Source organism: Dasypus novemcinctus, chromosome 18, assembly GCF_030445035.2.
Source record: "Dasypus novemcinctus isolate mDasNov1 chromosome 18, mDasNov1.1.hap2, whole genome shotgun sequence".
NCBI classification, from domain to species: Eukaryota; Metazoa; Chordata; class Mammalia; order Cingulata; family Dasypodidae; genus Dasypus; species Dasypus novemcinctus.
In genome coordinates, this window is record NC_080690.1 from 60,277,775 (window position 1) to 60,302,941 (window position 25,167).

Here is a 25,167-nt window from a genome sequence, read left to right on the forward strand (position 1 = left end):
CAGCTGGTGCTTGGTAGTAATCCCTTGGTGCCAGGGAGGCTCTTCCCTGGGAGTCATGTACCATGCTGGGGGGAAGGTAATGCATTTACATGCTGACTTTGGCTTAGAGAGTGGCCACATTTGAGTGACAGGGAGGCTCTCAGGAGGTAGATCTTAGGCACACTGCAGCTCTAGGCCTAGTTGAAATTGGTTACCAAATATTTTCTTCCATTGGGTAAGCTGTCTTTTCACTCTCTTGATAAACTCCTTTGAGGTGCAAAAGGCTTTATTTTGAGGTGTCCCTTTATCTATTTTTTCTTTTGCTGCTCATGCTTTGGGTGTGAAGTTCATGAAGTGATTTCCTATTACAAGATCCTGCAGATGCTTCCCTACATTGTCTTCCAAAGTCTTTATGGTCTTGGCTCTTATATTTAGATCTTTGATCCATCTTGAGTTGATTTTTGTATTCGGTGTAAAAAAGAAAGTTTTATAAGTAACTTTTCTAGTTTTAGGTAAAAACCTAATGGCATTCTTATTAGAATTGCATTACATTTATAAATTTAACTTTGAGAGAATTGGCATTGTTATTATGTGAGACTTTTATCCAAAAACGTTACCCTTTCATTCATGCACATCTACTTTTGTGTCTCTTAGGAGTATTTCATAGTTTTCCTCCTACTGATTTTGCACATTTCTTTTAAGCTTATGCCTACACATTTTATTATTATTTTTATTCTTGTAAGTAGTGCCTGTCCTTCCATGATTTCTTCTAACTGGATACTGTTATTTATATAAAGGCTTGCTTTCTGTGCTACTTAGCTGATTATCTTATTTGAAGTTGTTTTTCCGTCAAAAAATAATCATATCATCAGCAAATAGAGATAGAGTCCAATTCATATGCCTCTAATTGGTGTTTGCTAATACCTCTGACATAAAGTTAACAGAGCATCCTTATCAGGAAACTGGCCCCTCCCCCTGCATCAGGAGATTGGCTCCACCAACTCCATTTCCCCAATCTCTTCCACGTCAGCATGTAAACATGGGTCTCTTTAAAAACAAAACCAACAAACAAAAAAGCCCTAACACTCAACCTCCTCTAACTGCGGCGCTCTCGCTCCCCTTTCCATGAGAACCAAGCTTCCTGAAGGAGCTCACTCACTGCCCTGTACGTTCTGCAATGTTCTTTTTACGCACTTCAACCCCCTGCAGTCTAGCTTTCACCCCACCAATTCACTGAGTTCACGTCAGCCACAAGGCTGCCAATAACCTGCTTCAGATGAAAGCCAGAGGATATCTTCCTGTTCTTGTGTGATCTCTCATAAACCTCTACTTTTTAGATTATTTTAAAGGGAGCTTTAGAGTACATAAAAGTTACTTCGAAAATACAGGGGTTTCCCATATACCCCACCCCCTCCCTCTCTCACATTTCCCCCTGGCCTCTTTTTTGCCTTGCTCCCTTCCTTTGGTTTCCTGACAGCACATCCGTATGTGCACATACATGTACACACATACACACACACACATGCACCTGGTCTCCCTCCAACCCCCCTGGCTGCAACTTTTTCAAGCTGCCTTTCCCTCTGTCATTTCTCACTCTCAGGCCGCTGTCACTGCTGCCTCTTCTTACACACTACACTCTTCCTAAGCCATTTCAAACCCTTTCCTGGCTCCATATCCCACTGTAAGGTGAGCATGCCATACGCTGGCCCTAAATGACCTCCTGCTCGTTACTTTCCTCGCGGTGATCGGAGCCCCCACAGAAGTCCCCGGCACCCACTGTTGACCGGCGCACAATGGCTGTGATGGAGGCAGCCAGCCCGCTGGCGCGAGGCCAAGGTAAACCACAGTGATAAGGACCTGGAACGGTAATTCCTGACAACCCGGAAACAAGTTCAGAGGGAAAAGCCACCTGATATTGTACCTGATAAGGATCTGGGCAGAGACGGTCTCTTTGGAAATGTGAGAAACAGGCACAGTTCTCCTCTGAGCTGCAGATGGTGGTGTGTCGAACTGCCTACTTGTCACCTACCGCGTGTCTCAAAAGCACGTTAAGTCCTGCATGTCCCAAACCACATCATTCCCCCCACGCTAGCCCCCCCCCACACACCACACCGAGGTTCCTTTCACATTCTGAATCTCAGAGACTCATCCCACAACTGGCATCTGTTCTCCAAGCCAGAAACCTAGGAGTAATCCTCGGCACCTCCTTCTCCCTGGTCTATTTTATTTTTTAAGTGCATGTACAGTCCAGGCCATGTGTCTGGATCGGTGTAACTCCCACCACACTCAGATTCAGAACCTCCATGCCTTCCTTTTGTAGACACATCCTCCGCCACCCCTTGGCAACCCCTGCTCTATTACGGACACTGACGTACAGGTACTCTCCTTACAGCACCTAGCAGGGGTGCAGCTTATACACGTGCACTGCTTTGGTGATGGCCTTACTCTCCCCTGCCAGAATACAAGCCCCGTGACAGCACAGACCTTGCATTTTGGCTTCCTTTTTGTATCCCCAGAGCCTAGTGCATTTCCAAGCAGAGAGTGACCCATAAATATCTGTGAGAAAAGAAAGAATGAAGCTATTGATCGCAATCAGAGAAAAAACGAAATCAATTTGTTAATTGCAGAGGACATGATTAGTATAATATCAAAGTTAAGAAACATGGAGACAGAGATGCACTAAAGAATATTCCAGAAAGGTAGCTAAAATCAGTGAGGAGAAAAGCTATACAGGATGACAGGAGTGTAGCATTGATGAAAAAGGGATGATGAGACTCACTGAAGAAAGTAACATGAAAACTGCTTTCCCCTCCTACTTACCAATTAAAGACATCTGGACACATTCATATATATTAAAGCAAAGAACAATTTCACACAGATAACCTTATTTTGAACACTGGTAACAACTCACAGATCCTTTACTTGGTGAACAGATACACTATAGTATATTCATACAATGGAGTAATATTCAATGCATTTATTTTGTTTTAGAAAATACAGTGTTTTTTCTAGAAATATGCTACATAGGCTGACATTTAATGGGATTATTGATAAATATTCAATATTTTTCTGTTTTAATGTCTTAACATTGTAAATTTCAATAGCTATAACCCACACAAACAAAAGCTCTTTGGGGGTCCTTGATAATTTTTAAGCATGCAAAATGTTCCTGAGACCAAAGAGTTAGAATTACTGATTTATTATACTATTATTATAGAGTTATTTGTTTAATGTTATACAAGAGGCACCTATTTCCCTGTCTAGCACATACAATGTGTGCCTTGGATCATGTTTGTAAAATACAGAACATATTTTATACAATAGGTCCCTGTCAAAAAGCTTAAAACATAGTAACATAGATAAACATTTGACATAGAATAGTAAAGAATATGGGCTTTGGGGTTGCATTCTAATCCTAATTTTTGCCACTTTGGCAAGTTACATTTAAAGCTCAATTTCCTTACCTCTAAAGACTAGTACTATTATCACACCTAAAAAAAGAGTTTTGTCTTAATATCATCAAATAGGCAATCAATTTCTCCATTTGTCTCAGAACTGTTTTAAAATATTCTATGCATTTTTAAAAAAGAGTTAAATACCAGTTAATAAATGCAAATGGAGTGATGGAATTAGAAAAACCACCTTTTGGCAAATATCTTTGTAAGAACTGATTCAGGCAAGAAACATCAATGAATGTTAAATCTAGTGGGTGAAAACTCTGATGAGAAATAAGATATTCTTATAGTTCCAAAGTGACTCTCCACAATATATTTCTTAATTACCAAAGGAAAAAGTAACTTTACAGTGGTGAAACCTGGCAGGATACCACTTTAACCAAATGATCAAAGATAACATCATCAATAATGGGACAAACAGACCTCATTTTTCTCCTGGTAGGATGCACTGATGTCACTTCTATGGCATTCTTGCCAAAAATACAGAACCTGAATCTAACCACAAGGAAACATTATTTAAACACCCAAATCGAATGGCATTTTACAAAATAATTGATCTGGATTTATCAAAGAGGTCAAAGCCAAGAAACGAGAAAAAACCCACAAAACTTTGAGAAACTGTTCCAGATTGAGACATGGCATTTAAAAATGCAACCTATGGTCCTGGATTGGCTACTGAACCAGGAAAAAGGAAAAAAAGAAAAAAAGTTTTCCTTTAGCCATAAATGACATCATCAGAACAACTGGTAAAATTTGAATAAAATGTGTAGATTATATTATAGTTTTTTATCAGTTTTAATTTCCTGATTTTAACTATACTGTGGTTATATAAGAAAAAGTCCGTGTTTTTTCGTTTTTGTTTTTTTTAGGAAATACATTACTTCCCAACATATGCAGGGGTAAAGGGGCATTATGTCTGTAAACTGCTCTTGAACAGTTCAGAAATAAATAAAAAATAATATGTATATAGGTATGTAACATGTATGTGTATACACACATTTATCAACATACACAGAAAGAGAATGATAAATAAAATTTTTTAAAATGTTAACATTCTGTAACTGTGAAGTTTCCAAATAAAAAGGTTTTTCCCTTGAAGGATTTATTATATTTTATTGCTTTGTCATCTATTTTTTTCTTCTACAACTTACATATTTTGTGAGCATGATGCCTATCATTGCATATTCTATACCTCTTAAAAAAATGGTATTGTACTCTAGAAACAGATGGACACCTCCAAGTTTAACCAATCTGTTATGGTTAAGCATTTAAATTTGATTATCCTTGGGTTTAACCCATACTCATCCTTTACCTCCTATTCCTACTGCCTTCCAAATGGTTCAGACCCCTCCCTGCACCTCCACCCTGGGACTAAATAAAGCTCAGCATTCCTGGGAACTCTAATAGCCATACTGGGGACAGGGTGAGTCTAGAGCAGGGGTCATAAACTGGTCATCTGTTCAGTGGCATAAAGTCCACAGGTATGTTTCATTTGGCTCACTTGGCGTTTTTTTGTTTGTTTGTTTGCATTTATTACCAACATTTTAAAATGGAAATTTGGATTTGTTGAGTCAACTCTCCGTTGTGTGTGGCACCACTCCTGGGCAAGCTGCACTTTTTTTGCTCTGGGTGGCTCTCCTTACGGGGCGCACTCCTTGCACGTGAGGCTCCCCTATGCGGGGGACACCCCTGTGTGGCAGGGCACTCCTTGTGCACATTAGCACTGCGCATGGGCCAGCTCCACATGGGTCAAGGAGGCTGGGGGTTTGAACTGCAGACCTCCCACGTGGTAGGCGGCCGCCCTAACCACTGGGCCAAGTCTGCTTCCCTCTGGCTTTTCTTGAAACATTTGACATGGCAACACGGGGCCCACATTCCGGCATGGCTTTCCTGGCTGGGGCTGAGTGTCAGCTGCCCCCTCTGATGACGACGATGCCCTCCACCAGCCCAGCTGTGTGTTCCTGCCTCCTGGCTCCTGCATGCACTTAGCCTCACTGAGGGCCTGCGGAGGCAGATCTGGAAACACTCTCACTCAGAAGAGCTGCTTGGGACTTTTTAGAAGGTAGTGCTGTTGATAGGAATAAAGCCCTGGGTTTGAACCAGGAGAGATGGATTTTAACTTCTGAGAGGCAACTGGGCCGCTTCTTGTGCATCTGTCAAGCTAAATGGGCAGTTCTTAACTGGGGGTGGGTGGGAGGGTCATACTGATATGATGCAGATAAAAGTGGATCTAGCTTGAAAAAAACTCAGTGATTCAATATCCTCATCCTTCTTCAGAATGACTCTCCTAACATGTTTCAGATCATCAGCAGATCCAAAATAATGATCATGTGACATTAAGAGCCCAGGATCTGGATTTGAATGCCAGCTCAACCTTTTACTTGCTGTGTGATCTTGGGCAAGTGACTTCACCTCTCTGCATCTGGTTCCTCATGTAGGACCTGAGAAAGTAGGGAGTAAGACAACAGTTTCCACTTCAAAGGGCTCTGGAGATTAAATCAGAAGAGATGTATAAAATGCTTAAGATTCCCTGTGTAAATATTGGTTACTTTTATTCTCCACACCCTAAGGTGGTGGTGAGGATCAAATGAAGTAAGTGCTTAGTAAAGAATGGGAAACATACTGTTTGCAAAATGGTTATTTATTTTGTGACTATTACCCACAAAAACTCAAAAGGAATACATTGATTTGTCATTGCCAAAGGGAGTAGAGAGAATTTGGTGATGACTGGACAGGGTTTGGTGAAATAAAAGCAAAGTTCTCAGAAAGGTTTGAGTTTGGAGCCTGGATACTGGCAGGACAGAGAATGAAGGCAAGAAGATGGTGGATTCTATTTAAAGGGGCAGTCTGGAATGTCTTTTGGGTGTTAAGAGGAGACCGTGAAGACAGAATTGAGTTCCATGCAAAAGAAAAAGAAAGGATTTATCATTTTCCTTTTTTGTGAAAATAAAAATACCAAGTCCTTCAACAAGGGAGCAGGAGCCAGGTTTGATTCATCTCTGGGTCCCCCAACATAGGGCTGCCACTGAGCAAGAGCCACTAATTCTCTTTGTGCCTTAGTGGAAGTTACTTCCCCTGCCTGAGCCTCATTTTCCTCAACTGTACTATCCTGAAAAGCAAACCTATCTCCAAGGTTATTGAAAGAATTCAGAAATCATGGCTTGGAAACTGCCTGGACAAAAATGCCCAGGGTCTGGTGTGACAACCCACAACCCATCCACCAAAATGGAAAAAAGTGAAAAAAGACAATTCTGAGTGTTAGTGAGGATGTGGGACACCTGGAACTCTCATGCACAACTGATGGGAGTGTACATTAGTACAACCACTTCAGAAAACTGTTGGGCAGTGTCTGTCAAAGCTAAACACATACTTGTCCTATGGTGAGCAATTCCACTCGAGTCTATTCTCAAAAGAAGTGAACACAGATGTTTACCAAAAGAAAGGCACTAGAATTTTCAGAGCACCACTATGCCACCCACTGGTACTATCCAGTTTGAGGTATATTCACACTATGGAAAATCTTACAGAAATAAAAATGAAAGGATTATTGCTACACGCAGGAATGAATCTCAGGAACATAATGTTAAACAAAAGAAGCCAAACTCACAGCACACACTGTATGGGTTGATATATAGAGACTCAAAAACAGAGGAAAAGTAATTCATACTTATCAGAAGTCAAGTAAGTGGTAACTTTGGGGGAGGGGGCGGTTGGCAAAAGGCAGAAAGGGAGCATGAGCGGGGCTTCCGGGGGCTGCTGAGGTTTTGGTTTCTTGTTCTGGCTGCTGATTATATGCGTATGTTCACTTTGTGTAAATTCGTCGAGTTGTACAGAAACGATGCATTTGTCTGTATTTAGACGTCAATGAAGAGTACTTAAAAGTGTAGCTGAAGTGATGGGCAGCAACGTATCGCTGGGGCCAGAGCACAGGCTTTGGGGTCAGTCACATCTGGGCTCCAATCCGTGTTTTACCCTTCAGCTCCCTACGACCGTGGTTTATGACTCTGAACCTGTTTGCTTGTCTGTAAAATAGTTCATAAATACCGGTTGCAATTCAGTGAAATGATGCATGGAAGGCTTCATTTAAGTGCAGGGCACGGCACAAGCCTGCCGAGTCTCCCGTGTGACACTCACACCTCCTGGGGCACTCCTGTCCCGCTCCCGCTTTCTTCAGCCCTGCCGCGTGGATTCTGCTTGGCTCGCTGCTAAAGGTGACGCGGGATCAGGGGTGTTCACCCCGGGACCGAGCGGGGGCACAATCCTCCGGCGCATCCCACGTGCGGACGTTCTAAAAGATTCCCTCTCCGGACCCCGGCCTGAAGCATCTCCTGCCCCGCTCCTAAAAGAGACCGAAGAAGCCACAAGCCACCAGACTTCCCCTGCCACAACTGACAATTTCTCCAGTAAAAGAGCAAGGGGGCAGCGCCGCCTACGGGCGAGAAAGCCAGCGTTACCCGCTGCTGCGCGGGAGGGTGACACCGCAGCGACCGCGCGCGGGCCACGGAGAGTGCAGCGGTGTCTGCCCGGGCGGAGCCCAGGAGGAGGTCTTTCCTCGCCTCCGCGCTACCCCGCCCACGCAACCAGCGCGCACCACTGTCGTGAACTACATTTCCCAGAACCCACCAGGCAGAGACTTCCGGTGGCGTCAGCGGAAACGGTGACTAGATCTGGCCGGGCCACACGGAGAGCGGTTTGGTCACTATGGAGGAGATAGGCATCCTGGTGGAAAAGGCTCAGGTCCGGTGGGGACTTTTAGGCTAGGCCTGATTCTCGGGGAGAGGGCGACGCCAGGTCTGAGTGGCGAGTTGCGTGACTTCGAGGGTCCCAGCCCGGGTCTGGATGATTTCAGAGGCCTCAGCGGAGAGCTTTGCGCGGTTGGAGATCTCTCTGGGGGGCCCAGGGAGAGCGATCGGGCTCAGAAAGTGGGGTTGGAGGAACCCCTGACATTAGGGGTTCTCTGGGGACTAAATGATTTCGAGGCCTGAATGGGAGCGCTTAGTGACATCCAGGGGCAAGGCGGGACTGTGGGTGGGTGAGATGTGTGGAGCTGGGCTGTGGGGCCGAATGATGTATGGGACATAGTTGGGAACAAAGTAATGTCTGTGCCTTGGCCTAGTGGTGTTTGAGGTCTCCCTGGGGGCTGGACGACATCAAGAGCTTGATGCGAATTAGGGTTCTCTGACATGAGGGATGATTTGGGGGAAACTGGGTAATGCTTGGATTGTTTGACGGTTTGGTGACATTAACAGCCTACATGTTAGAAACCTGTTGGGGGGACTAGGTGGCATTGGGGTCTGGTTATGCGTTGGGTGACAGTGGGAATAGGTTATGAGTGGCATTCAATATCAAAGGATCTGTTTGGGGAGGCACTTGATGTCAGGGGTCTCTTTGGGGCTGGGTGACATCAGGAGCCTTTGTAGGGGGCTGAGAGGTTTCAGGGGTCTATTTGGAGGGGCCGAATGATGTCAGGAGCTTGTTAAGGGCTGAGTGACTTCATGATGAAGTGGGGAGAAGGCTTTAGATGTTTTTATGAGGGGACCCTCTTCTTCCAAACTGAGTTTTACTCCTTGGTCTAGGATGAAATCCCAGCACTGTCTGTGTCGCGGCCCCAGACTGGCCTGTCCTTCCTGGGGCCTGAGCCTGAGGATCTTGAAGATCTATACAGCCGCTATAAGGTACATTCATACCCAACCCAGACCTGCAAAGGGCCCAGCATTCCACCCTGTCCTCAGTTTGTACCATTCCCTGGCTCAACAAGGCCTGGAACTGTCCCCACCTTTCCCTTTCTGCTCACAGAAGCTGCAGCAGGAGCTGGAGTTCCTAGAGGTGCAGGAGGAGTACATCAAAGATGAGCAAAAGAACCTGAAGAAGGAATTTCTCCATGCCCAGGAGGAGGTCAAGCGAATCCAGAGCATCCCACTGGTCATCGGGCAGTTTCTGGAGGCTGTGGATCAGAATACAGCTATCGTGGGCTCTACCACAGGTGGGTGGGTGGGTACCACCTCATTTGCCCATTCAACACTGTTCATTCAACACCTGTCTCTTGCCATGTGCTGGGAACAGTGGTAGGGACTTTCAACAGCAAACAAGGGAGGACAATGTAATGGTGTTCTTCAGAGTATTTTGACTGATCCAGAAGTAGAAATATATTTTATATTGTGACTCAGTATAGCTGTGTTTCGGTGCATGTATACATATGTACATGTAAAGCTAAAACAAAAGTTGCATCAAAGGATATTTAGCATTACTACATGTGTCATATTTTGATGATTTCCATTCTGTTCTAGTCTGTTTCATTTTAAACAAAAGTCTTGTAGTGACCCTCTAAATTGATTTCAAGACTGCTACTGGCTTAGGACCTGCAATTTGAAAACACTGGTGGAGGGCTAAGAGATTGGGCTATAGAATGAGACAGACATGGCAACTTATTGGTTGTGGGTTTTGGGTCTCACTTTCTTCGTGAGGTGATGATTACACTGGCCTCCTAGGGTTGTCCAAAGGATTAAATGAAATTGTGCATGTGAAGCACTTTAGCATGGGCCTGAGACTTGGTAAGAACTCAGTATGTGGTAGCTGCTGTTATTAAGATAGATTCAGGGCCTGCCCTCATAATGGTCTTTGGGTCTGCTATCTTTCTTTTCCTGCCACTGTCCTCTGGACTAAGCCATGTTATTGTAAAGGTTTTGGGAGAAGATATATGACTGTGCCTGGAATTGGACTGATGTGCTGTGGGGAAATGCAGGGAAGGAGATACCATGTATTTAACCTGTGGGACTTAGGGGGACAGTGGGGCTATCCTTGAGATGGCAACATGTTAAGACATGTTAAGACAGTCTGGGACATTCAGAAAGAGATGTCCAGAAGGCTAGTCTGAAAGTCAGGAGAGAGATTGAGGCCAGATAGAGATGTGTTCCCGTCAGTATAAATGTAGAAGATGGATTAGAGGTGAGACTGGAGGCTAGAGACCAGGGAGGAGTCTGGTGCAGGGACCCCAGTAGGAGAGGATGGGGCTAAACCAGAGTAGGTCATGAGGAGAGGAGGGAATGGGATGGAGAGAAATTCAGGAGGCAGGGTGGAAGGTTATAGTGACTGAAGGACTGTGGACGGATCGCGGGAGAGGGCCAGGATGAGAGGCTCACGGCCTTGACTTGGGACTAGGGGATGGTGGGGTCTGTCTGAGACAGATCCAGGAGAAGAGCAGCACAATTTAGGGGAAGATGCTGAGATCACTTTGTGACACAGTGAAAAGTACCCAGGGGACATCCAGAGGAAGCATTCAAGAGGTTGCTGGACACCTGGAGCTGGAGCTCAAGAGTCACATAGACAAGGCAGTCATGAGTGTAAATTTGAGAGAAGGACCAGAGGAGGCAAGACTGGAGGCCAAGAGGGGGCCAGTCAGGGCCTGAGTGAGGTATTGGTGGCATGAAGGATGTGACTGTGAGGTAGAGGGGGTGGGGGTGGTTTTGAGGGTCTGGCACCTCTCATCGCCCCTTTCCTGCCCTGGCTCCTTCCCAAAGGCTCCAACTACTATGTACGCATCCTGAGCACCATTGACCGGGAGCTGCTCAAGCCCAATGCCTCGGTCGCCCTCCACAAGCACAGCAACGCCCTGGTGGATGTGCTGCCTCCCGAGGCTGACAGCAGCATCATGATGCTCACCTCAGGTGAGGGGGTAGCCTGGGCCCAGGGTGGCCCAAGGAGACCTTGCGGGCCAGGCTGGGAGCCCCAGCTCTGCTCTCTCCTTAGACCAGAAGCCAGATGTGATGTATGCGGACATTGGGGGGATGGACATCCAGAAGCAGGAGGTGCGTGAAGCCGTGGAGCTCCCGCTTACACACTTTGAGCTCTACAAGCAGGTGAGGAGCCTGGTGAGGTCCACTGGATCTGAGGTTGGTGAGGGAATTCCCTGGCTTATCCTTCTTGCTCCAACCTCTGGGTTTCAGATTGGCATCGATCCTCCTCGAGGTGTCCTCATGTATGGCCCACCTGGCTGCGGGAAGACCATGTTGGCAAAGGCTGTGGCACATCACACAACAGGTGCACCCCCTCACCCCCACCCCAAGCTCTGACCTCTTGGCTCTTTGACATTACTTCCTGCTCTCATCCTCCTCAGGGAGTGATGTGGCACAGTGATAAAGAACACGGGTCCTGGGCTTAAACTCCAGTTGTGCCACTTACTGACTGTGCAGCCCCGGGGGGACTACTACGCCTTCTGCCTCAGGTCTCTTATTTAATTAAAAAACTCACTTCTTGGGGTGACTGTGAGAAACAAGTGAAAAACACAGTATTTTTCCTATGGTAGGTTGTGACCCACTGGTAATTTTGAATTCAAATTTGTAGGTTGCAACCAGCATTTAAAAGAATGAAATAAGAATGGAATATGTCAGAGTAGATCCTACATAGTAAGAGTTCATATTATGTGAGACCTGTGTGCTTGTGGTTGTTTATAGGTTTATGTCTTACTGTAGGTTCCTGACAAAAATATATGAAAGTCACTGTTATACTTTGTAAAGCCTTCATACAGGGAGGGCTTGACAAAAACACTTAATATCTGTGACCCAGGGAGCAGTAAAAATCAGTGGTTAGCTATGTGTTTTCTGGGCCAGACTGCTTGGATTTAAATTGGCTCCCTTGCCTACTACTTATGTGATCCTGGGTAAGTACCTAGCTTCCCTGTGACTCAGTTTCCTTGACGATAAGATGGAGACAATTATAGTACCTATTTTTATGAATGATCAAGAGGATGAAATCAATGTAAGATATCTAGAACCATGCTTGGCATTTGGTAAGTGGGCAGTGTTAGCCATTGTCATTGTTCATTACCTTAATTCATTGAACTTTTACAGCTTGAGGGGATATATGTTGAAAGGTTTGTTAATTTGTAAAGATGGGAAGTATTTGTGTGTATTGTAATTGCTGTCAGGAAGGAGCCAGTTGGCTAGAAAAGTTGAAGACATAGGTAAGAGGGGATGTAACTGATGTGAAGAGATCCCTGGGGAGGGGGCGGAAATGGCATTTAGAACTCAGTTGGAAGGAAAGGAGGGTAAAGGAAAAGGGCATGTGAAGATACAGGTACTGTCCACAAGGAGGACAGGAAACAGAGTTTTCGCTTGATGGTTTGTCTCTGTGATGGTGACATAAGTGAAGTCATCTCCTAACAGTAATGTAGGGTCAAGAGAGGTGAAGTGCTTAAGCACAGCGGAAAAGGTTCACAATAGCTGCTGTGGACAATGGAAAGAGAGAGACAGGACAATTCCCAGGCAGCATTGAGGTTAGAGAGAGAAATTTGTGATGGTGCCGTTTCATCTTGTTTTCTGTTTGTTCTCCATGGTGTATAGCAGCCCTTGTAGTTTACTTATTGCTTACTTAATACTTAATCATTTCATTACTGAAGCCCCCAATGAGATAGGTGCCTTTATTATCTCTAATTTACATGTAAGAAAACAGGCACAATGGTGACTAAATAACCTTGCCCAGGTCACCAGCAGATTCCATCCCAAGCCCTTAACCACTCTGTTTATTCCTTGGCCCCCGTGAGACCCAGGGGCACGGTTTTGCTTAGTGTTTGAGCCAAAAAACCAATGCAAGGACTCTTTGGAAGTTCTTGGCTTGACCACTTTAAGAAAGAAATAATGAAGCCATAAAACTTTGTGTTATGGCTTCATTATCCAGGCTTCATTATACTAGTCACTTTTTTAAAAAATTTAGTTTTTTAACTTTTTATTTTGAAATAAAAAGAAATGTTTTCTAAATGTAATTTTAGAAGAAATTATTTCAGAGTTCCTTCACCTGGCTTCCCCTAATGGTATACTCTTACATAGTCAAATAGTACAGTGAGAAAAACCTTATTTGAATTTCACCAGTTTTTCCATTAGTGTCTTTTTTTTAGGGGATTGAACCCAGGACCTCCTACATGGGAGGCAGGCACTCAACCACTGAGTTACATCTGCTCCCCAATGAGAGTTGTTTTTTTGTTTGTTTTTTTAAGGAGCTACTGAAGATCAAACTCGGGACCTCATATATGGGACGCAGGCGTTCAACATTTGAGCTACATCTGCTCCCCTACTATCCTTTTTCTGTCCCAGGATCCAACCTAAGACCCCACATTGCCTTTAGTTGTCTTGTTTCCTTAGTTTTCTTCAATCCATGATAATTCTTCCATTTTCCCTCGTTTTTGATGACTGACATTTTTGAAGAGTACTGGTGAAGTATTTTGTAGAATGTCCTTCAGGTTGAGTTTGTCTGCTATTTCCTCTCAGTTAGATTGAGGTTTGTGTTTTTTGTGGGAGTACCACAAAGCGATGTTGTACCTTCTCAGTGTACCAAGTCAGAAGGCCCCTGGTGTCAGTGTATCTTATTTCTGGTGATATTTGCCTTGATGATGTGGTAATGGTGGTGTCTGGGCTTCTCCACAGTAAAGTTACTATTTGTCCCATTGTAATTAATAAATATCTTGGGGGAGATACTTTAAGACTATGCAAATATGCAAATATCCTTTCTCTTCAAACCTTTGCCCACCAAGTCTATCATCCATCTGTATCTTGTTGCCACAGTTGTTACTGTGGTGTTTGTCCAGTCTCCCAGTCCCTTTTAGTAATTAAGTTCTGCTGCAGTATGAAGGGGAACAGTGACATCTTAAACAATAGGAATTGCACTGGGCTTTGTATGGTGAAGACAGTAGGCCTTAAGAACAGAAACTAGGAAGCTGTTACCATTACTCATGTCAACTGATCCACCATGCAAGTGGAGATAGTGGAGCAAGATAGCAAGGCCTGGTCATGTAGGATACCAGAGGGCTGTTGTAAGGACTTGGATTATTTTGAGTAAGAAGGGAGCCACAGGAGATCCTGAGCAGAGGAGGGACATGATTTGCTTTGCATTTTAAAAGGATCACTGGCTCTTGTGGGTAGAGACAGCATTTGGGGCTTGGTAGGAGGCTATTTAATGATCCAGGTAAAAGAAAGATGATGTTGGCATCGATCAGGGTGGTGGGGATGGAAGTGGTCAGAAATAGATTCTGGGTACCTTTTGGAAGTAGAGCCACCAGGGTTTGCTGATGGCTTGGATGTAATAAATGACAAAGAGGAGGATTTCAGGAATACTCCAAGGCTTTTTGTTTCTTGTTTTGTTGTCCTGTCAAATATTTGCCTTCAGTACAAACAGTAAAGCACTAAAGAGAAGGATACTAAAGAACAAGTATGGTGTGGGAGTGGGCAAGCTAGCAGTCAGAGTGGTGTATCTAAATATAAAATCTCAGACCTGGAGCTCTTCAGGTATAGGAGTGGTAAAGTGGGGTAAAGGCATGGATGTCTCAAGTTGAGGTCAGAGGCTAGAATGTTGCCTATTGAAGTCAGCAGGGTCCATAGTGTGCCTGGGCCGGAAGACTTGAATGAGTAATAGGTTCTAGAACTCAAGTGAGGTGGAAGGACCAGACTTGGACGGGAGGAGAAACACCTGGAAATTTCCCAACAGGCTGAAGAGAAAGGGCAGATGAAGGTCGAAAGATTTGGCCAAATAGTGAAAGAGGTTGGGAAAATCTCCTGTTTCCTGTTCTTTCTTTCTGTGTGAATTGGGGTGGGGTGGGGTGGGGTGGGAGGGTGGTTTGTCCTTGGTGGAGGGAGGCAAGGAGAGATGGTATAAAAGAGATTGAGCAGTGGGAAAAGTTGCTGACTTGGGTTGAGTTACCTGGTTTTGGAGGAAGATTAAGGTCATGGCTGAGATGGGGATTAATCCATTTGTTATGGTGGCAATTAGCACAGTTTACTAAGAGCAAGTAACAGCAGCAGGAGACCATTCCATAGCAGATGGGAGGAGTAGCAGAGCCCAGAAGGGGCTGAGAGGACGGGAGGACAGGAAGGTTTGGTAGGACAGGGAACTGCAGTGATTCAGTGAGAGAGACAGACAGAGGTCAGTCAGGGAATTTCAGGGATTGGGATTTCATATGGAAAAGTTTGGACACCTGTAGAGCAGTCAAGTAAATGTGTAGCCAAGGCAAAGTGATGGTGGGGTTTAGAGCAGAAAAAGTCAGAAACCACAGGTTATGATGTTGAAGGTACCCCTGGTGATTCTGGTACTAGGGAGGAGGGAGACCTTGAGCCAGATGTGAAGTCTGGATTTTCAGAAGTGAACAGGGCAGGGCTGCAGCATTGCACAACTAGTTCATGACAAAAGCCATCCCTGTTCTACATACATGGATTGTGTGTCTCCCTTCACTGTGGCAGATGGAAGGAGAGTCCTGGAGGAATGCTCAGTGCAACACAAAGCTGTATCAGATCACCCAGGAACAAATTAAACTTTAAGAAATGGGTTATAAAGGAGGAACCCAGAACAAACCTGTCTCCAAGTCCATCTCAGATTATTATCTATTATGTGAGAAGATGTGCCCCTGGTCCCTGATACTTGCATGATACTAAAAGCTGGATCCATATAGAAAATGGTAATTTGGAGCTCTTGGTGAGGCAGTATGATGCATTAGTACAAGGGTTCTTAACCTTTTTTGTTCCACAGACCCCTTTGCGAGTCAGATGAAAACCATGGACCCCTTACTAAGTCCACACTGTACTGTGTATTATTTAATAAACATATCACACCCACACCAACACATCCCACAAGAATAATGTTTTTTTGAATTTAAATTCAAGTTCATGGACTCCTTAAGAATTTCTGCATTCATAGGTGGACATTGTTTCTGTTTTCTCACTGATTTTTTCAAGTCCTGTAAAGCCAAATTAAAAAAAAAAAAAGTCATATATCCTGATTTTTAAATGTTGGGCCAAAAACAGCACATCTGTGGGCAGGGACGCAAGCAGATGACTGCTCGGCTGGTTCTGGGACATAGCCATGGGTGTGAGAGAATGACCTAACAACCTGGAGCAGTTGCCCAAAGAAAGGTGTATCTGCAGGGAAATAGCAGTTTCTGTTAAAGCAGAATGGGCCCTTTGGAGGCCCATCCACATGTAACCCTTGTCATCCTGCCATCAGCTGCATTTATCCGGGTCGTGGGCTCAGAGTTTGTACAGAAATACTTGGGTGAGGGACCCCGCATGGTCCGGGACGTGTTCCGCCTGGCCAAGGAGAATGCGCCTGCCATCATCTTCATAGACGAGATAGATGCCATCGCCACCAAGAGATTTGATGCCCAGACAGGGGGTGAGTGACATCCTACCAGGGACTGGGGTCTGGGGGGCTCGTATAGGAGGCCCTGGACTGATTGTGTTGAACACTCTCCAGCTGACAGGGAGGTTCAGAGAATCCTGCTGGAGCTGCTGAATCAAATGGATGGATTTGACCAGAATGTCAATGTCAAGGTTCAGTGTTTGGAATGGGCAAAGGGAGGTATGGCGTAGGAATCAGGAATCAGGGAAATGAGGGGGCTGGTACATGAGTTGGCAGTTGTCAGGATGGGAAGGAAGGTATAATGGGGACAGAGGTGTGAGCCAGCCTGCCCCAATGCCAGGTGATCATGGCCACAAACAGAGCAGATACCCTGGATCCTGCCCTGCTCCGGCCGGGACGCCTTGACCGTAAAATCGAATTTCCACTCCCTGACCGCCGTCAGAAGAGATTGATTTTCTCTACTATCACCAGCAAGATGAATCTCTCTGAGGAGGTTGACTTGGAAGATTGTATCCTGCTTAGAAGTGAGGGGAGGGATCAGGGTCTCATGAATGGGGATTAGATCTAGCTTCCTAAAGAGCTTCCTCTCCATGTCTGCTATCACTATGACCCAGACTGCAGGCGGGAGACCAAGGTTCAGGGAGGAGGATGGTGAAAAGACAGCCCAAATATGACTGGCTCCTGGAATTCACTCCTTTTTGTAAGGAATGGTTTCTTTAACTCATGTGCTTCAGATGTGGCCCGGCCAGATAAGATTTCAGGAGCTGATATCAATTCCATCTGTCAGGAGGTAAGTAATGGTTTCTCTCTGGATCCCTAGTGGTGGAGTATGAAGACCCTTCCTCTACTTTGAGACCACTGTGTTGCAATCCTTCCATTCCCTTTTGCCTCTGGGGGTCTTGGGCCCCACCTGAATCTTCCTGCACTATCACTACGGGTGGGAAGTGGAGCGAGTGGATTTTAACTTTCATTCCTCAACAGAGTGGAATGTTGGCTGTCCGTGAGAACCGCTACATTGTTCTGGCCAAGGACTTTGAGAAAGCGTACAAGACGGTCATCAAGAAGGATGAACAGGAGCATGAGTTTTACAAGTGACCCCTCCATCTTCTTTCCCTTACTCTACCCATCACAGAGGTCTGGGACTTCCCTTTACCTCCCCTGGTACCTCTTTCCCAAAATTTGTTTCTCTTTGTTTTATTGAAGATTGCTTTATTCAATAAATGTACAAGATTGAATCTCGTTTAATTTCTTCTTAGAAGTTTAGCTTCTTTGGAGAACTTGGGCTTTGAATAGGATCTTCATGTCCCTCCTGATCTGATAGTTGAATGAGGAGGTACTTGACGTGGGTTATAGCTTGAGAGAGAAGCAAAGAATTAGAATGAAATGACCAGGATTTTGGGGAAAGGGATGGAAAAGGAACTCAAACAGCAGCCCTTGGCCACAAAATAAAGCCCCTCTGCACCTCACCATCCCCATTTCCTACAGGTAAAAGAGCATTTGAATATTCAGTGATTCCTGCCTTCCTCCTCCTCAGAGGGTGTCAGAGACAGCTCCTCAGGTCGCCCAGGACAAGGATGCTGTGGTGATGGGTTTGGATGTCGGATTCTGTGAATGTCTCTAGTTCTCCATATGGGGGTGCTGGAGCACAGATGGGTTAGTTTGCTAATTGAATGTTCTTCCTACAGTCCTCACTGACAAATCAGTGCCCACCAGAATGTGTACTTGTCTGCCTGCTGGCAGGTAATCACTAAGGTGTTCTTGGTGTTGCCTGGCATATTTTTTAAGCAATTTTATTGAGCTATATTCATAAACCATATAGTCCATCCAAAAGTGTATATTCAGTGGGTTTTGGTATAATCGTGGAGTTGTGCATACACCACAATCAATATTAGAGCAAAAACAAAACCCCGTCACCCCTTAGCAGTTACCTCTCAATTCCTCTATCCTTTCCCTGCCATACATAGCTGCTAATCTAATGCCATCTCTATACATTTATTTATATTTATAATTTATATAAATGGAGTCAAACAACATGCAGTACTTTGTGTCTCGTTTGTCTTTTGGTATATTATAATTCTCTTTTTTTTCTTGAAAATTGATGAAAAAATATTAATATATTACTATTCACTATAGTCCATAGTTTGCTTTAGGTGCCTCCTCTTAGTCAAAACTCTATTCATACTATTTCAGTCATTGCTTTTTCTTCTAAAGACACCCTTTCAGAGTTGCTGCTTTAATGAAGACTAATGAAATGATTCCCACCAAGGTCCATATTGACATGATAATTCTTAGATGAAGCTTGTTTCCTAACTTGTTCCTTTCTTCTCCCATTCCTTGGCTTTCTGGAGTAGGAATATTTGAATTGTCTCAGAAGCTGTTGAAAGTTGCAGACTTTAAAAAAAAGTTTTATTTTGAAATACTTTGAAACTTAGGGACAGTTACAAAAATAATACAGACCCCATACAGGGAAAGCCAACATATCCCCCTCCAGATATCTAGATCCACCAATTTTAACCTTTTGCCACATTTGTTTTATCATTTTATTTGTGTAACCTTATCTACCTATATATCAATCCATTTAACATGAAAGTATACATTGTGTACATCATGCTCCTTGAACAGTTAATACTGCCATGTACATTTCCTCAGAACAAGGATTTCACTAATATAATCTCCTTCAGTGCAGTTACCCAGTTCAAAAAATTTAACATTGATATAAAGCTAATAATGTATATTCCATTTTTTTGGTATGTCCCAATGTCCTCCACTTTTAACGTTTTACTTTGAAATACTTCCAAACTTACAGTTACAAAAATAGTACAAACCCCGTACAGACAGGGTACCCTATACCCCATATACTCAGATCCACCAGTTTTAACATTTTGTCACATTTCTCATATCATTCTATCTGTCTAGCTAGCCTTCCATTTTCTGAACACTTGAGTGTAGGTGGTATATACATCATGCTCCTTTAACTTCTAAAACTACCACCAGCATTTCCTAGGAACAAGAATATTCACTTATTTAGCTACCTTAAGTGCAGTTACCAAGTTCTAGAAATTTAAGATTGATATAACCCTTGCAGTCTGTACTCCAGTTTTTTCATATGTTCCAATAATGTCCTTTTCAAGCCTTTTTCTCCTTTGCTAGATCCCACTCAGGATTTAACTGTTTCTTTAGTTGCTCTCTCTTTTTTAAATTGTGGGAACATATATACAACATAAACTCAACCACTCCCAAACATATAATCAATGGGATTAATCACATTCACAATACTGCAGTACCTTTACCACAGTCCATTACTAAAACTTTCCTATCATCCCAAACAGAAACCCTACACCCATTATGCATTAACTTCTCATTCCCTCTGTTCCCAAACCTGATATTTGTACTCTTAATTTTTGTCTCTGGAAGCTTGCATATTCTGATTTTTTTGTGTGTCATTGCCATGGGGCTTAAATAGCCTAAATCTAAAACATTTTTGTTTGCTTTGATATCCTTAACTTCAATAGTATACATAAACTATGTCCCTATACCCTTTTGTCCCCCACCCTTATGTAGTACTTGTCACAAACTGTGTGTTTATATATTATGAGTACAAAATCACTGATTTATCCTTACATTTTATGCATTTGCCATTTAGACCCTGTAGGAGGTAAAAAGTGGAGATACAAACCAAAAATACAATAATACTGGCATGTAGGGAAGCGGACTTGGCCCAGTGGATAGGGTGTCTGCCTACCACCTGGGAGGTCCACGGTTCAAACCCCGGGGTCTCCTTGACCCATGTGGAGCTGGCTCATGTGCAGTGCTGATGTGGGCAAGGAGTGCCCTGCCATGCAGGGGTGTCCCCCGCATAGGGGAGCCCCACGCTCAAGGAGTGCGCCCCGTAAGGAGAGCCACCCAGTGCGAAAGAAAGTGCAGCCTGCCCAGGAATGGCACCGCATACCCGGAGAGCTGACACAGCAAGATGACGCAACAAAAAGAAACAGATACCCGTGCTGCTGACAACAACAGAAGAGGACAAAGAACACACTGCAAAATGGACACAGAGAACAGACAACTTGGGGGGAGGGACGGGGGAATAAATAAATCAATCTTTAAAAAATAATAATACTGGCATTTGTATTTAGTCATGTTGTTAACCTCACTGAAGATCTCTATTTCTTCATGTGGCTTTCATCTATTGTCTCTTGTCTTTTCCTTTCACCCTGCAGAACTCTCTAACATCTCTTTATTACCCTGAAATGTCTCCAGGAAGATAAATGTCTCTAAGCTTTACTGTCCTGGCATGTCTTTTTATATAATATTCTTAACTTGGGTGTAAATGCCTTCATGCAAAGAAAGTGGACCATTGAAAAACAGGAGATTCCAGAGAGAATTGTCTTGCAATATAAGTCACAAGATAGGTGCTGTTTTGTGCAGTCCAGGTTACAGCAAATTCCTAGCCATTAGTATTAATAAAGCTCTCTTGGATTTAATGGGCCCAAAAGTTCCTGTATTTTATTGCCCTTTGAGAGAAAATTTCAAAATTGAAAAAGAGGGAAAATGGGTAGTCCTTGGAATACAAAATGGATAAATAGTGGTGAAACTGGAGGCATCCGTGCATAGCTAGGGCAATAAATTTGTTACCGATCAGGGGAGGTTCATAGGCAAGAAATAACATGGTAGGGAAATGTAGGTTCCCTGATCAAATTGTCTTTCAAAAGGAGTCTGGAACTGGTTCAAAGATCATGTCATTTAATTTCACTGTGGATCTCTGACATAATATCACTTACATGGTATTCCAGTAAAATATCCATAACCTTTATGTAATCATGAGGAAATATCAGACAACCAAATTGAGAGGCAGTCTCTAAAATAACCAAGCTGTATTAATATGTTAATGTCATAAGAAACAAGGAAAGGTTGAGGAACTATTCCACATTATAGGAAGTGGAAGAGACATGGCAATTAAATGTAATCTAAAATCCTGGGCTTCATTCTATACCAGGAGGAAAAATAGTTGCTATAAGGGATATTCATGGAAAAGTGATGACAATGGAATGTGGACTATAGATTAGATAATATTATTGTATCAACATTATATTTCCTAAATTTGGAATAATAAGGAAAAAAATATATAAAAAGATATCCTTGGTTTTAGGAAATACACATTGAAGTATTAAAGGATAAAGGGTCATGAAGGATGCATGGTGTAGGAAAAAAATAATACATAAATATAAATATTCTTTATAAATGATAAATCGAAATGTTAAAACTAGTGAATCTTGGAAAAGGGGATACAGGAGTTCTTTGTATTATATCCTTGCAACTTTTCTGTAAGCTTGAAATCATTTTGAAATAAACAGTTAAAAATACAACTCATGAATTTTAAATAATATGCTTTAGCTGTATTGAATTCTCTGTTATACTAAGAACTGAAGAGACAAATGGCAGAGTAAAGGTTAAAAAGAGCCAAACCCTGTAGAACTTCTTCTAGGTTGGAATTTTGTCCAAATCTCAACTTTATGCCCTTTCTCAAAAAAGACTTCAGGAACTGACTTTGTACAGTCAGGACCTGCTGTCAGATCTTTGTGGAAGGGCCCAGAGATACAATGTTCAATGAGGGCTCTGGGTCTCTGAGCTTGCCCTATATGGTGCCTGATAAGGAGCCTTTCGGGAGTTCTTCCCTACTACCTGCCGCATGCTATCTGAACCATCTGTATCTTTTACCCTTCCTCCACACTGGGGAAGGTTCAAGAGCTCTTCCATTTCAGTGATGCTGATGGGAAAACTCAGGCTGCTGAATCTAGTTCTAGAGTGGGGAAACATTGATTGGGCAGCCTCTTATGCAATCATCTCTTCTGCAGATGGAGATATTCTGTTCCCTGTTCTGTGATAGATGTCTGTTGTTTTTCTCAACATGCATCTGTTCATGCTGCTCAGGTCAGAGCATCTGATGCTTTGATGAAGCTTCCTGTCCCACTCTATCCATGAAATTTTGGTGGAGATCCAGGGAAGGTGTGTTGCCTATGCTAGCAACTCAGATATTTTTAATCCTTCCTGAAATACAGAGTTTCCAGGATGGCCTCGGGAATCAGCAAGAGCCAATGAGACATCATTCTGTACAAATTAGGAAACTGTTGGGAAGAGAAAATTTCTCCCTCTTTTTCTTTCTTTCTATCCTACAAGCTGTAAAGATAAAGGGAACCTCAGGCTTTTGGGAATCACTATGTGACGCTTCAGAATAAAAGCCACAGAAAAACAACAGTAATCAAAACAGCAAAGTGCTGGCACAAGGACAGAAATATAGACCAATGGAACAGAATTGAGAGCTCAGATCTATTCTATGGACAAATCAACCCTCACATTTAGGGCCAAATGATTTTTGACAAGGGGGAAAGAATAGTCTCTTCAACAAATGGTGCTCAGAAAACTGGATTTCCATTTTCAAAAGAACAAAAGAGGACCCCTACCTCACACTTTATACAAAAAAAAAAAACAACACTCAAAATGGATCAAAGAACTAAATATAAGATCCAGGACTACCAAGGTCCTAGAAGAAAATACAGGGAAACATCTTCAGGACCTTGTGGTAGGCAATGGTTTCTTAGGCTTTACACTCAAAGCACAAGTAACAAAGGAAAAAAATAGATAAATGGGACCTCATCAAAATTTAAAACTTGTACTTTGAAGGACTTATCATGAAAGTCAAATGACAACCTACACAATGTGAGTAAATATTTGGAAACTGTATACCCAATAAAGGTTTAATATCCAGAATATATAGACATCCTTCAACTTAATCACAAAAAGACAAAGACCATATTAAAAAATGGGCAAAAGACTTGAACAGACATCTCGCCAAAGAAAACATACAGATGTCCAAAAAGCATATGAAAAGATGCTCACTGTCATTAGCCACCAGGAAAATGCAAATCAAAACCGCACTGAGATACCATTTCACACCATTAGAATGGCTACAATTAAAAAAAAACAAAATTACCACTGTTGGAGAGGATATGGAGAAACAGGAAAACTCATTTATTCCTGGTGGTAATGTAAAATGGTACAGCTGCTCTGAAAGACAATTCTGGGATTCTCAGAAAGCTAAGTATAGAATTACCAGATAAGCCAGCAATCCTACTTCTAGATATATATCCTAACAAACTGAAAGCAAGGACTTCAACAGATAGATCCTTGCACACTGATGTTCATAGTGGCATTATTCACAATTGCCGAAAGATGGGAAGCAACCTAAGTGTCCATCAACTGATGAATGGATAAACAAAATGTGGTATATACATACAATGGAATATTATTCAGCCATAAAAAGGAATGAAGTCCTGATACATGCAACAACATGGATGAACCTTTAAGACGTCATATTGAATGAAATAAGCCAGACACAAAAGGATAAATATTGTATGATCTCACTGATATGAAATAATTAGAATAAGTAAACTCATAGAGTCAGAATCTAGAACATAGGTAACCTGGGGATGGGATGGGGACAGGGAATAGAGAGTTAAGGCTTAAAATGTACAGAGTTCCTATTTGAAATGATGGAACTGTTTTGGTAAAGGATGGTGGTGATAGTAGTGCAACATTGTGAACATAATTAACAACACTGAAATATATATCTGAATGTGCTTAAAAGGGGGCATGTTAGGTTTTCTATAAGTTAATAGAATAAAATTTTTTTAAAAATCCATGAAACTGCACTATACAGTGAACCCTAAGTTAAACCATGGACTACAATTAATAGTTTAATTATAAAAAATGTGCTTTCATCAATTGTAACAATTATACCACACCAATGCAAAGTATTAATAATAGGGTGGTATATGGGAATCCTGTATTTTATTCATGACTATTCTGTAAACCCACAATTTCTCTAATAAAACACACACATACACACATATAAAGCAGAGCCAAAAACCAAGAGATACTGTAGTTGTTTTGGTCCCTGGGATCCAGCCAAACTGAAGGCAGTACTCCTCTCAAACTTTAAAAGCTATTAATTCATAATAGTTTAATTCACAATTTTCTTAAACCAGTTTGATTTTGATTTCTGTCACTTGCAACCAAGAATCCTGATACAGTTCTTCCAACGGTTCTTTCTCAGTGCTCATTCCCAAAATGTTCCTCTTCATCCAGGCAATGCCCCTGCAAACCTGTGTGGCACCTGAAGCCTGCCCAGCACAGCCTCTCTATACCATTTCCTATTGTCTTCCTCCTCATCCTCACATGCCTTCTCCATTTTCTCTTCTCCTTTTCTGAGGCTCTCTCTGGTCAGCCCCTAACTCAGGCTCTAGATCCTTTCCACCTCTAGTCTGCTGCCCTCACTCTAACATTACCCTGCATGTCTTTAACCCCCACTTGGGCTCTACGACCCAACGCTGGGCAGCACTCACAGCCAGGTGCTCTCTTCAGCCTGCCTGGGCTCTGACACCCTGTGCTGGGCAGCCTTCCTGTGTGGACACTCTCCTTACTCTGCTCAGATGCTGACACCCTGTGCTGGTCCATTCCATCACTTTGAGGCTATCATTGTCTCATCTTTGGCTCTGGCATCTTGAACTAAGCAGTCACCTGCATGAACACCATCCTCACCCTATTCACATGACAAGAGCCC

The 25,167-nt window shown here is 43.1% G+C and overlaps 1 protein-coding gene across 1 annotated transcript; it reads left to right on the top strand.

The window, feature by feature from the left end:
- Window positions 1-8,062: 8,062 nt before the first annotated feature.
- On the top strand, window positions 8,063-17,785 carry PSMC4 (proteasome 26S subunit, ATPase 4). The gene is made up of 11 exons (XM_004474023.3): window positions 8,063-8,171; window positions 9,011-9,109; window positions 9,231-9,417; window positions 10,952-11,098; window positions 11,181-11,290; window positions 11,378-11,471; window positions 16,416-16,583; window positions 16,665-16,741; window positions 16,891-17,059; window positions 17,285-17,340; window positions 17,532-17,785. Exons 1-11 carry the CDS (start codon window positions 8,136-8,138, stop codon window positions 17,643-17,645), a joined length of 1,257 nt encoding a protein of 418 aa, XP_004474080.1. The 5' UTR covers window positions 8,063-8,135; the 3' UTR covers window positions 17,646-17,785.
- The last annotated feature ends 7,382 nt before the right edge of the window (window positions 17,786-25,167 follow it).

Excerpts from the sequence above, each read along its gene's own strand:
- PSMC4 (XM_004474023.3), top strand. The coding sequence starts at position 8,136 with ATGGAGGAGATAGGCATCCTGGTGGAAAAGGCTCAG. Across the intron at positions 9,418-10,951 it reads TATCGTGGGCTCTACCACAG|GCTCCAACTACTATGTACGC; the intron begins GTGGGTGGGTGG and ends TCCTTCCCAAAG. Across the intron at positions 16,584-16,664 it reads ATTTGATGCCCAGACAGGGG|CTGACAGGGAGGTTCAGAGA; the intron begins GTGAGTGACATC and ends AACACTCTCCAG.